Source organism: Schistocerca americana, chromosome 1, assembly GCF_021461395.2.
Source record: "Schistocerca americana isolate TAMUIC-IGC-003095 chromosome 1, iqSchAmer2.1, whole genome shotgun sequence".
NCBI lineage: Eukaryota > Metazoa > Arthropoda > Insecta > Orthoptera > Acrididae > Schistocerca > Schistocerca americana.
This window is the reverse complement of record NC_060119.1, coordinates 20,794,978-20,808,078: the sequence shown is the minus strand read 5'-3', so window position 1 is coordinate 20,808,078 and position 13,101 is coordinate 20,794,978. Positions and strand designations below refer to the sequence as shown.

The following is a 13,101-nucleotide window of genomic DNA, read 5'->3' as shown; positions in this document are numbered from 1 at the left end:
TACAAAGGTACTATCGCTAAGTTCCATGCAAAGGTCATGAAACTGGAAGTGATAGACCAAGGCTGGAATAGTGTCCTTGGGAAGGGAATGAAGGCCAAGGTTAACATGGGGCACTTCACGAAGCCAAGGTGGTGAAGGGTTCACACCCACAGGGAAAGTTGCAGGTAGCGTGAAATTAAGCCGCCATAGCAAGTGGTGACAGCAGACGCCAGAGGTAACAGGGAAGCGGGACGAGCCCCATACTGACGATGTAAGGAATCATCAAAGTAGGAGGCATAGGAAGGGTGGCCACGCATGGAAGACAAACGGAATGCATATCTGCAGAGGAGAAAGTCACGGCGGTAGGACAGTGTTACAGACTCTCAACTGGGCTGGTGTAAAAGGCACCCGTGGCCAAATGGTTACCACGATGGTGGATAGGAAGAAGAAAAAAAGAGGATCCTAACGCCAATGTGGAGGAACGAGTGGTGAAGGGAAACAAACACTGGAAAAAAGAAAGTTGAGACTGTTTGCAAGTCAGTAACAGAATGCAGAACATTCACAATAATATCCCAGACACGTTTCCCAAGGGAGGGGGAAAAGGAATAGCAAGAGGAGGGGGGGGGGGGGGGGGGAGGGGGGGGGGGGACCATGGGTGATACATTACGTTAAAAACTAACATACTAGTGACGGAATTCATTTGCAGCCAAGTTCTGGAATTTTGTTGCATTTATCTTAACTATAATATCTTTAGCAAAGGTTTCCATTTTGCAATGGGGAAATCTAGAGCAAAGTTACGTTCAACTGAATGATATGTGAAAGGAAGTCTTCTCTATAATGACGTTTTCTAGTCTATTACGGTTCTTAACTTGTTATTGTTTCGGTATCTATGTTAGCAGAGATTGTAGGACAAACACTTATTTTCTGTAAATAACAGACATTATGGATATAACAATAAAAATAATCAATTACTGATAAGATAATGTAAATGGACAGATAAAAAAATGTACTCACCAAGCGTCGGCAGGGGACCAACCCCACACACACACACACACGCACGCACGCACACACACACACACACACACACACACACACACACACACACACAGTATTTAACTTATATGAGCTTTCGGAGTCAGTGGCTCCTTCTGGTCGAAGAGTTGAGGGGTTGGAAGAAAAGGACTAGAGAGATTAAGGGAAAGGAGTACAGTTTAGAAAAGTCACCCAGAACCCCAGGCCTGGGGAGAGAGACTAGGCAGGATGAGCAGGAAAGACTGGTTCAGTGAGTGATGAACCTCTAGCATTCCAAACCAAATTGGGAAGTTTCTCTGTGGCACACTACTACTGTTCTGTCAGGGGCTGAATGCAGCTGAGAGCTTCTCTATAATGCCTTACTCATTCGCAAACTCTTTATCATGTTTTATTAACTTGGTTGGTTGGTTTGGTTTGGGGAAGGAGACCAGACAGCGAGGTCATCGGTCTGATCGGATGAGGGAAGGACGGGGAAAGAAGTCAGCTGTACCCTTTGAAAGGAACCATCCCAGCATTTGCCTGGAGCGATTTAGAGAAATCACGGAAAACCTAAATCAGGATGGCCGGACGGGGGATTGAACCGTCGTCCTCCCGAATGCGAGTCCAGTGTCTAACCACTGCGCCACCTCACTCGGTTTTATTAACTACTCAGTTCCTTGTTTATATATATTTTAATCAGCATTATCTAAGCTACGTAATGACCCATTACCTCTTATGGCACCACAGAACATGATAAAGAAATAAACTATCAACAGTGTTTAAGATATAGTGAGACCAGATGGTACCCGGCAGATGATTCTTATCACAGCAGATGTGACACCCACGGGCAGACGGAATACATGCAGATCAGTTTCTTTGTGCGGAAGGAACGACAACTATCATAATGTAGATACTGCTAAAGGCTACTCGGCTCTTAGTGAACTACTCTTGATATCATCCAGACACCAAACTCGTCACATAATTATTTATAGTTTATTTAATTACATGCTGACACATAACTACTCTGCTTTACAGGTAAGGTATACGAATAAATTTGTGACAAGACAACCTTTTTATGGACCATCCAGAGGAAGCCTCAAAAAACACCAAACCCCTTGTATGGTTTGATGTCATCCTGACCTGGGTCCAGGTCCAAGACACCCTACTCTTATTTAACAACAGCCTCAATAACTCCTCTCCCATTCACTACACCTATCTGGATGTCAATCGCCACCTCTCTGATATCCATATCACCCCACCAATCATCTACTGCACTTGTATTTTGATTTTTATTGCTGTCATGCTTCGACAACAACAAAATTGCTAGTATACAGACTGGCCAACCACAGACAGCACATCTTCTGTGACGAGAATTCCCTAGTCCAGTATGCTGTCTGTCTCATGAAGACCTTAAAGGACAAGACAGTATTCCCCAACGTAGTCCATAGACAGGTTTCCTACAACGTATCCCTGCACACCCCTAATCCTCACATACAACACAACTGAAAAGAAGTGCACACTGCAAAGGCTTCATGAATTGTCAGTCATAGAAAATTCGGAAGCCTGAAAGGTGTGTGAGTGGGTGGGGAGGGGGGGGCGGGGGAGGGGGGGGGGGGGGGGGACTCAGCATATCATAATCCACTGCCATCTTCATAAATAAATCTCACCAACACTGCTTTGCATATACTAACACCTACTTCCAAAAAGTAATGCTAACTATAGCAATTTACAATTTGTATTTTAAAAATATCACTATCAAATTAAGATAATGTACAATAAATTTTACCTCCTTTGGTGAATGTGTCTTGGGCCAGAACTTGAGGAGCGACCTTATGACTGGCTCCGTGAGGGACGCGTCCTTCTCCAGGAACTGCACCACGCAGTAGGCCAGCTGTGGGTGGTACACAGACAACGACTTCACCTTGTGTAAAGGCAGCAGGACCTTCAACAGGAAGATTTTGTGCTCCTCCTTCAGAGGCAGTGCAAAACCGTTGATAATGCTGTCAACAAAATACAGAAGTTCTACTATTTAACAACTATCTATAAATAAGAAAAGTTGTACAAACTTAACAAACGTATGTTTGACTTACCATCTGTTGCTGTATAAATGTTATTAATGGATTAAGTTCACTGTAACATATTTTGGCTCAGTCTCACCAAGAAATTTTATCTTACGCCAAGTTTGACACCACAAAACTTCATCGCTGGCCCTATAATAGCTGTACCATCCAATATATCCCCCGTCGCCCACGCCCCTTTATGACCCTACGTACATCGGTATATTTTTGCATCACAGAAACAGAGAAAGTCCGGTATATTTTTGCATCACAGAAACAGAGAAAGTCAACAACTTCCACATGCATGTAATCCAAATGCAGCAGGGTCACTGTTACCCTGAACACCAGACACAACAGCAATGAGGTGCCAGTCTTTTGGTACATGCTGAAGGATAAGACAGTGGACTACAAATGTGTAGAAAGTATCCATTAAGAATAATGGGAAACAAAGAACACAATTACTGTGATATGCTATCAGAAGAAAGAATGATTAATTAATAAACTACAAACACTGATTTATCATGCCAAAGACGGGCAATCATTCTGACAATAGTTTATGAATCTCATAGAGTATCAAATAAAAGCATGAAAATATAAATGCATTGGCATGTTGCATGTGCAACATGTTATTAACATGTTAGCAGTAACTACAGAGACTTCAATACTGCAAGAGAAGAATAGAAAAATGTGAGTATTTTAATTATGAACAATTAACATCAGTCGTGAATTCTTACTGTTTGGTCAGCTGAATAAATACTATACTGCACTGAGTTAAACCTTCTGAAATAAAAGTGTTGCTAACAATAGGAACATTTACTACCACTATTAGATCACAAACAAATATTTTCATTGTGTGTCTGGTGAATTTCATGTTTCACAAATATGAGCCAACAAAGTGGCCGTATCATATTCATGACTTATTAAGAAACTTTGTTATCACTACGGGCATTAATGAGGAGTATCCACAAAAACTGGAATGACAAAATATATTTCATGTGCAAAATTTTATATCTTATAACAGAAGATTACTACCTGAACTGATATATCACAAGCATCATTTTTCCTCAAATGTATTATTAATGATCACAATATGCTCTGCAGATGTGCTCGCAAAATTACATGACATGTGCATTGAACAGTAGGCATAGTTCATTTTTCCACAGCAAATCTGAAGAGTGTCTGTGCAGTTTATACTGTCAAGGGTAGCAAAAGAAAATGCAAATGGCACATAAGTCTTGTGGAAATCTCATCTCATATCCTAACAGCTTTTCACTAAATATTTATTATTAATATATATATATATGGAAATTTCAGCATGTTTTCCTATTTAAGCACCTAATGACAGGATACAGCATAGGCTAGGGCAATGACACCTATATATATCAGACAATGTGTACCAAGAGGTGAACAAGAAAAGGAAGGTGAAACAAGAGGCCCAAAGCTGGCACAGCCTCAGCAAAGGAATGTTGCCTCTCTCTGGCCGAAATGATTGAGGAAAACTGTGGGAATTCTACAGTGAGACAGCCTGATTTCTTCAAACACTGTGACTCCATCCAGTCCATTAAACTGAGCTTTCCAGTATCTCACTTTCTCTGACAAAATCTTTATAGTTTGTCTGTGGTTCTGTAGTTCTACTGCTTGTATCTCACCTTCAATTACTTTTCCAATCTACTCCTTGGTTTCCTTTACTGTTTGCTCAACGTACAGACTGAATAATGTGCGTATGTGTGTGTGCACATGTGTGGGTGTGAGTGGGAGTGGACGATAGGATGATATACTGTCTCCCTCACTTGCAGGTGGGAGTGGGATAGGGGTAAGATACTACATTGTCTCCCTCCCTTCTCAAATACTGCACCCCCTTTCACGTTGTCCTACTTCTACACCTGCAGTCTGATTTTTGTACAATTGTAGATAATGTTTCACTCCACAAATTTCATTCCTGATAAATTCACAACTGGAAAGATTGTATTTCCATAGTTACTAAATCAACAAATGCTATAAATGTTGGCTTGGATTACCTGTTCTGGTAATGAAATTAATTACATTAAATTTCACTAGTTCATGAATATGAGTTGCATGGGTTCTTATCATATATCCTCAAACCTAGAAACTTGACATTCTTTAATAGCATTTACATGTCTATTTTAGAAGCAGAATGACACCCTTCACACAACTGTGTGTTAAAAATCTATGTATTATATTTTATAGCAACTGAAAGATAATGTTTTATCATTTGTTATCATTTACGACACCAAACTATTGGATCATTAGCGCCTACACACTATTATTATTATTATTATTATTATTATTATTATTATTATTATTATACTATTATTGAGCCATGCAACATATATTGCATAATCAAATACACAAAAAAAGTTGCAATGATGATGGTGATTATTGCTTTGCTTCTAGGGCACAAAAACATCTGGGAACATAAGTGCCAAGTCAAAACTATAGACCACAAAGACAGAGAGGAGCTAAAAAATGACTATGTCAATCCCAATTGACGTAAGACAAGACAGCTAAGAACAGGGATGTGGAGAAAGGGGTACAAAGGACACCATATAGAAATGGAGGTCCAAAACTAAAAACTAAATGGCCTACGCCATATTGCTATGATGGTTAAAAAGTAAAACACGGTTGACAGCCCATGCATCATTTGCTTAAACAGTCAATACCTCAGACAGCAGACCCAAGCAGGAATGTAAACGGTTAAAAACTGGGCATTCCATCAGTAAGTGGAAGACAGTTAAAGCTTGGGCGGTGTGTGTACAATGTGGGAGGAGAGTGCCACTTAACAAATGACAATGGCTAAAAAGGCAAAGCCCAATACGTAACCTAGTTATAATGACCTCCTCCCGGTGGGAGTGCCGAGTGGAGGTCGTCCGAGCCACTGGGAGAGGCTTAATAATCCAAAGCTTATTCCCACGAAGAGAGGACCAAAGGCGATGCCAAAGTGACACCACCTCCTGACAGACGGCAATACAGAAATCATTGGATGGAATAAAGGAACTAGTGGGCTGAGGTACGAGGACTGCTGCCTTGGCAGCAGCATCAGCAGCTTCGTTTCCTGGCAGATATGACCAAGAACGAACATAAACACCACAGCGGCTCCAACAAGAGTAAGAAAGTGACAGTTTTCCTTGACCCGTTGCACTAAAGGATGGACAGCGTACAGCGCACACGAACTTTGAAGGGTGCCGAAAGTGTCTGAGCAGAGGACACAATTGAAAAGTCTATGTCACCGGATGTACTCCGTGGCTTGATACACGGCAAAGATCTCGGCTGTAAATACTGAGCAGTGTGCCGAAAGCTGATATCAAAAAATGTTGGCACCAATGACGAATGCACATCAGACCCCACGGTCAGTCCGAGAGAGATCAGTGCAAAGGTACTATTGCGAAGTTCCGTGTGAAGGTCGTGAAACTGGAGGCGATAGACCAAGGCAGGAGTATTGTCCTTAGGAAGCGAAAGAAGGCCGAGGTTAACATAGGCCACTTCACGAAGCCAAGGTGGTGAAGGGTTCACACCCACAGGGAAAGCTGCAGGCAGTGTGACGTTAAGCCGCCGGAGAGAGTGCCAAATGCGGACTCTAGGAGGTAACAGAGTAGAGGGACATGCCCTATACTGGCGATCAAAGGAATCGTCAAAGAAGGAGGCCTAGGACGGGTGGTCACACATGGCAGACAAATGGGATGCATACCTGCTGAGGAGAAAGTCACGGTGGTAGGACAGTGGTAGTTCAGCAGCTTCAGCATACAGATTCTCAACCAGGCTAGTGTAAAAGGTGCCAGTGGCCGAACAGATGCCACGATGGTAGATAGTATTGAGACAGCATAAGAGGGATGGATGTGCAGACGCATAAACAAAGCACCCATAATCTAGTTTCAAACGGACAAAGGACCGGTACAAAAGGAGGAGGGTGGTTTGATCTGCACCCCCAGAAAGTACCATTGAGGAAACGTAGGATGTTGAGGGTTTGCATACAGCGGGCTGCCAGGAAAGACACACGGGAGGAATAAGAATGTTTCCTATAGAGCATGAGCGCCAGGGATTTTGTACTTTCAACAAATGAAAGAGCAACAGGCCCAAGATGTAAAGATGGTGGCAGAAACCAATTGCAACGCCAGAAATTCATAAAGACAGTTTTGTCAGTGGAAAAACAAAAGCCATCGTCAATGCTACAAGAGTAAAGAAGATAAAGACATCACTGAAGACGCCGCTCAGTGAGACAAGTCTGTGGAGAGCTGCAACAGATGGAAAAATTGTCAACAGAATGGGAGCCGAGGATGCTAGGCTGGAGACAGGCCATTATAGGGTTAATGGCGATAGCAAATAGGACGACGCTCAGGCACATCCGCTTCCTGGATAAAGATATCCGACAAGGCAGAACCCGTACACACCTTGTAAACTCAGTCTTTTAAAAATTCATAAAGGAAATGGGGCAGGCGGTCACGGAAGCCCCACGTGTAAAGAGTACGGAGGTTACCGTCCTCCAGCAGGTGTCATAGGTGTTCTCCACACTGAAAATCACAGCCACAGGCTGGGATTTCCGCAGAAAACCATTCCTGACACGGGTGGACAAAGTGACAAGACGGTCAACCACAGAACAGCGAGCTCAAAATCCACACTGTGCAGTCATTAGTAAATTGCGAGACTCGAGCCACCATACCAGCCAGGCATATATCGTATGTTCCATCACCTTGCAAACACAGCTGGTCAGAGAGATGGGGCGGTAGCTAGAAGGAAGGTTTTTGACCTTATCGGCCTGAGGTATGGGTACGACTGGCTTCATGCCAATGTCCAGGAAATGTGCCCTATGCCCAGATGCAGTTGTACGTGTTAAGCAGAAAGTGCTTGCCCGCACGAGAGAGGTGCTGGAACATCTGAATGTGGACGGCATTTGGCCCTGCGGCAGAGGATCAGGATGAACTGAGAGCACAACCTAGCTCCCTCATAGTAAAGGCTGCATTGTAGCACTCAAGATTCTGAGAAGACAAGAGTATTGCCCGAGCTGCCTGCGCTTGTTTCTGATGGAGGAAGAGAGGACGATAGTGCGAAGAGCTAGAAATTTCCGCAAAATTGTGGCCCGAGGTGTTGGAGATAACAATAGTGTCCACGATGACATTGTCTGCTATTGTCAGGCTGGAAATTGGCAAATGGATCTTGTTCACAGAGAGTCTTCAGAGGTTGGCCGACATGACAGTGGAAGGGGTCGAACTGTTAAAAGAACTAGTGAATGAAATCCAGCTAGCTTTTTTGCTATCCCAAAGAACGCAACACTTTTCACACATCTGTTTATAATGAATGCAGTTTGCCATTGTAGGATAACAGATAAAAACACTGGAGCACGCCTCTGCACACGAATTGCTTCGCGGCACGCCTCAATCCACCGAGGGACTGGGACACCGACGTGACAAAGACGAAGTGAAAGGAATGGAATGTTCCGCAGCAGTAAGTATAATGTTTGTGAGACTTTCCACCTGGTAATCACAACTGGGGAAATCTTATTCTTCGAAGGTCGCCAGGGAGGAGAAAAGCCCCAAGTCACCCTCGGTAACCTGCCGTTTGGGTGTGCAATGCAGGTGGGGTAAATTCAGCAAACGGATAGTACATGGGAAATGGTCATTCGAGTAGGTGCCAGACAGAACAGGCCACTCAAGACAATGGGTAATCTGGGCAGTGCAGAAGGATAGGTCCAAGTGGGAAAAGGTGTGTGAGGAGGTGGAAAGGAATGTGGCTGCTCCAGTGTTAAGGCAGAGGAGGTTGAGTCAATTGAGAAAATCAGCCATGAGGGCACCTCTCTGACAGCTTCTGAGAGAACCCCTAATGGGATGATGCGCATTAAAATCACCGAGTAGCAGAAATGGGTGATGTAGCTGCCCAATAATCTGAAGGAATTCTGCCCTAGTGACATCGAATGATGGAGGGACATAAATGGTATACAGGAGAAAAGTCAGGAGCAGAAGGAAAAGGCGAACTGCAACAGCTCGAAGACGGGTAGTTAGCGAGATGGGTCGACTACGAATGTCATTCTGTGTAACCAGCATGACACCCCCACGAGATGGAATGCTGACCTCAGGGGGAAGGTTAAAACGAACCGGGAAGAAGTGTCAAAGCTCAAAGTGCTCGTGAGGATGCAATTTTGTTTCTCGAAGGTAGAGTGCAAGGGGATGCTACGATACTAGAAGCAGCCGTAAATACTCTTTGTGGGACCAAAGGCTGCAAATGTTCCACCGAAGGAGAGTCACCTCGGCGGCTGCTAAGTGACAGCCTGAGAAGACTCGCTGCTACAGGGCACAGAAACAGGAAAATCCTGCTGCAGGAGGTCCACAGGAGCATCAGCTCGCTTGTGCTGTCAGTGTGGAGTCCCATGCAGAACAACAGTCGACGGTGCATACTGGCGACACGGAGGTGGCTGGGCTAAGGTATCGCACGGCAACACTGTCGAAGAGGATCTTCAAGTTGGTGAAGGAGAAGACCGTTTGCCTTCGTTGGATTTTGAGCCTTTCTGTTTACCAGAGGAAGACTCAGATGTTGGTTGGCTCGATGGATGGACATAGGAAGTCTTCACAGGAGTACTACTCCTGTCCTTTTGGCCTACCGGTTGTGTAGCTGGTGGCTTTGCCCCTTGGGATACGTGTTTGATGGCTTGTTGCACAGCTCGATGAGAGGATGGCGATGCTACCTTGACACTGGGCGATTTCACAACCTCAGAGCTGTCCTTCGTGCAGTGAGAGATAGCAAGAACAGAACTATATGTGCCAGATGGTAGAACACAGCGATTCTGAATAGCCGACAACTTACAAGTGACTAGGTAAGGCACTTTTTCCTTTACCCGGATCTCCTGGAGAGCCCACTCGTCAAGATATATGGTACAATCCTGAGAGGAGGCGGCATGGCTGCCATTCAAATTGATACAGCGGGGAGGAGGGAGTGGACAATCACCTTCGTGTGCATCCCTACCACAGGTTACACATTTGTCTGGGTGACGACAAAACATTCTAGTGTTGTTGGAACAATGACACTGGGAGCAGCATATTGGATTCGGAATGTACAGTCAGACTGTGATAATTTCATAGACTGTTTGGGTCTTTGACGGAAGCACCACTATCAGTCAAAGGTGAGAAAAAGAGTGCGGGTGGGCACTAAGGAGGAATCTACCTTTTTCATCGTCTGATGGATGGCAACAACACCCTGATCAAAGACGTACAATTGGATTTTGGTCTCGGTCAGACCGTCAAGCAGCCTTGTGTATGTAACACCACGGGAAGAATTCAGAGTTCTATGGGCCTCGACACAAACAGGACAGCCTTGCGGAAGTGAGGTGACAAGCAGTTATTATGTTGAGAATCAAAAGTAGTCTTCAAAAGCGAAGTGCCATTCTGTAAATGAGAGCAGGATTTCACAGGGCTGGCAACTGCATCAACACCTTTCTGAATAATAAATGGATTTACTGTTGTGAAGGACCGCCCATCTTCAACACTTGAAACCATGAAGAACCATGGTGCAGCTGGAAGGGTCTTTAAATCGTTAGCCTCATTTCGTTTATGTTTCGTAGATGCTGATTGTGAAGATGACTGACTCATTGCGAGAAACCCCCATGATTGCCAGTGTCTCCAATGGTGTGCTCCTCCCATCTGGGGCCCTCGTCACAAGGGGGCACACCTGCCTTAGGTGATTGTTCACTCCTCAGGTAGACCTCCTGAACATCTGACAGAGGAACCAATCTGCAATTTGGAAAGGTAGCCGCTCAGGCAATCATCCCTCCCTCAGCCTGGCCTGTACCAGGGGGTACGTGTGAACCCTACACGTCGACCTGGGGCTGGGAATTACACGTTACCCAGTCACCTGTTACATGTAGACACGTGGGCTGGCTGTCAGGAGCGCACAGGGAGGAAGAAGAGAAAGAGGAACCACAAACGCCAAAGCAGGGGAATGAGAAGAGAAGGGAAACAAAGGAAGGAAAAGGGAATGAAAAACAGAGATGAGACTGTTCTTATGTTAGCAATGGACAATGCAGAACATTCCATATGAAACCCCAGTTATCTTCCCTAAGGGAGGGGGAAAAAGAATAGCAAGAGGATAGACATGCAGCACAGAAGCAACATAGGATCTGCAGAGGCTATTGTAGGTGGGGTTGGGAGGCAGGTGAAGCTGTTCTAGATGCGGTGGGCAAAATCGACCTCATTTAAAGGCACGATTTTAGTAAGTCATAGCACTGCCTAAGGAACTGATTAATATACTCAAGACCAGGATAATATTGAGTGAGATGAGATGTAACCCTACATTATATTTTGGAGGGATCAGTAGTACCACGACTGGATGAGACGGAAAAGGAAATTTGCCTTTGAACTGGGCTGGTAGAGTAATTTGTTGGTTTGCTAGGGGATGGGAGTTATTGCCTAATAGTGAGGTCATCGATCCCATGATTTAAGATGGCAGAAATTAAGGGAAAACCAACCCAAACATCACATTTAAGGTGTTGGGAAGGGAAAATGGGCAAACAAAGAGGCCAAAGGAACACCAGGGCAGCAGAGGAGTGGGGAGTGGGGGGCCTGGAAGCACAGTGTGCACTGGGATGCCAGCACCACCGCCAACCTGTCCCGGTCCCCACACCATATCCTGATTGCAAAAACCTGGGGAAAACATCAGGGGAAGAAGACGAGAAAGGGAAAACAAAATGACACGTAAGACAAGATGAAACATTGCAGGAATGGGGGAAGAAGGGGGGGAGGGGGAGGAAGGAACCTGGCTGGTATGAAGGAAATGCCACAGGCCTCCCAAACCAACAATTCCTAAATTCCAAAAGGAAATTCAAGTAGTTAAATCTAGGAGAACAACGCTGCTTGGCAAAGAAAATCAAGGATGGACATAACCGTGCCCTCACACCGGGGAAAGAGAGGTGGGATGGCGTATTTACTGTGAAGGGCTAAAAGGAAGGGGCAGTTAACGTGTTAATTATTGTAAAATCAAACAATGAAAAATATAGGATGAAATGTAACTCAGGTCCACCCCTATATGATTTTTACTGTAAAACCTCTTCAAGATAAGGCATGGCGGCAGACCGACCTGGGCAGCAGGATTTATTAAGTAATTTAACATATTTGAAAATTATGACAGATTACACTTTTTTAGTTTTTCTTTAAATATGGTAACGGAGAAATTGATACTATAAATATTAGGGAAAAAAAGAAGTACCAGGTAGGCCTTCCATTACTAGTTTCGTCCAAGACTTATAAAACCTGCCAAGCTATAGGATTTACAGGAATTACTGAATTACATTCCACCACTTCACGAGGGGTGTTATAGAAACTTTAAATATGACACAATCTGAGAATATTGGTGACAGTGGATTGTTTGATAACAATGATTACTGTTAATAGTTTCTGTGTGCTTTTTAAAGAATAAATTCATTTAAAGTCTGTTAAACATGTTATACAGTATGAAGTTAGGAAAAACAGTTTTATTAGAGTTTGTGATAATTTGTGATTGTAGATGTTTGAGAATGTACAAACCAGTCTTCACATAGTACTGTTGTTCTTTATTAATCAATTATTTCTCATGTAAAGTTGTTCTACAAAGGATGTGACTGATTTTTATTTACTTTTATTTACTTTTTTTTTTGTGGGTGGGGTGTCGAGGGAATGACGCCTCATTTTTTGTCGAGGGAATGACGCCTCATTTACAAACCATCTTTTTTAAAAACTGTTGGTTAGCCTACTCTGCTCATCTTCATAGACAGACAAATGCAGCACCACTGGTTTCGTCAATGGCTCATTCTTAACGTCTGTTTTATATGAGCGACTTTTTAGTCAAAATCTACTACACGAAATGTGTCTGCTTCTCATCCCTGTGTAAATCAGCAATCAACCAAGTTGCAAGTGTGTCTATGATGACATCAATGCTCTATTGATTGTGCTGAGTGTGGAATTCTGAATTTCCGAGTATGTTGCACACTGTGTATGCACAGAAACAACGGACTATGGTGGTGCCTGCAGACACAGTAAGTTACACTAGTCCGACTGAACTCATTTCTGTTATAAAAATA

General features: G+C 43.8%; 1 protein-coding gene across 3 annotated transcripts in view; it reads right to left on the bottom strand.

Moving 5' to 3' along the window:
• The window catches only part of LOC124545827 (serine/threonine-protein phosphatase 2A 56 kDa regulatory subunit gamma isoform), a 327,568-nt gene that overhangs the window by 41,877 nt on the left and 272,590 nt on the right, over positions 1-13,101 (bottom strand). For all 3 annotated transcript variants that reach the window (XM_047124783.1, XM_047124792.1, XM_047124799.1), the window contains one exon: positions 2,777-2,990. In XM_047124783.1, coding sequence (XP_046980739.1) covers positions 2,777-2,990 — 214 coding nt within the window. The remainder of the gene's footprint in view (positions 1-2,776; positions 2,991-13,101) is intronic.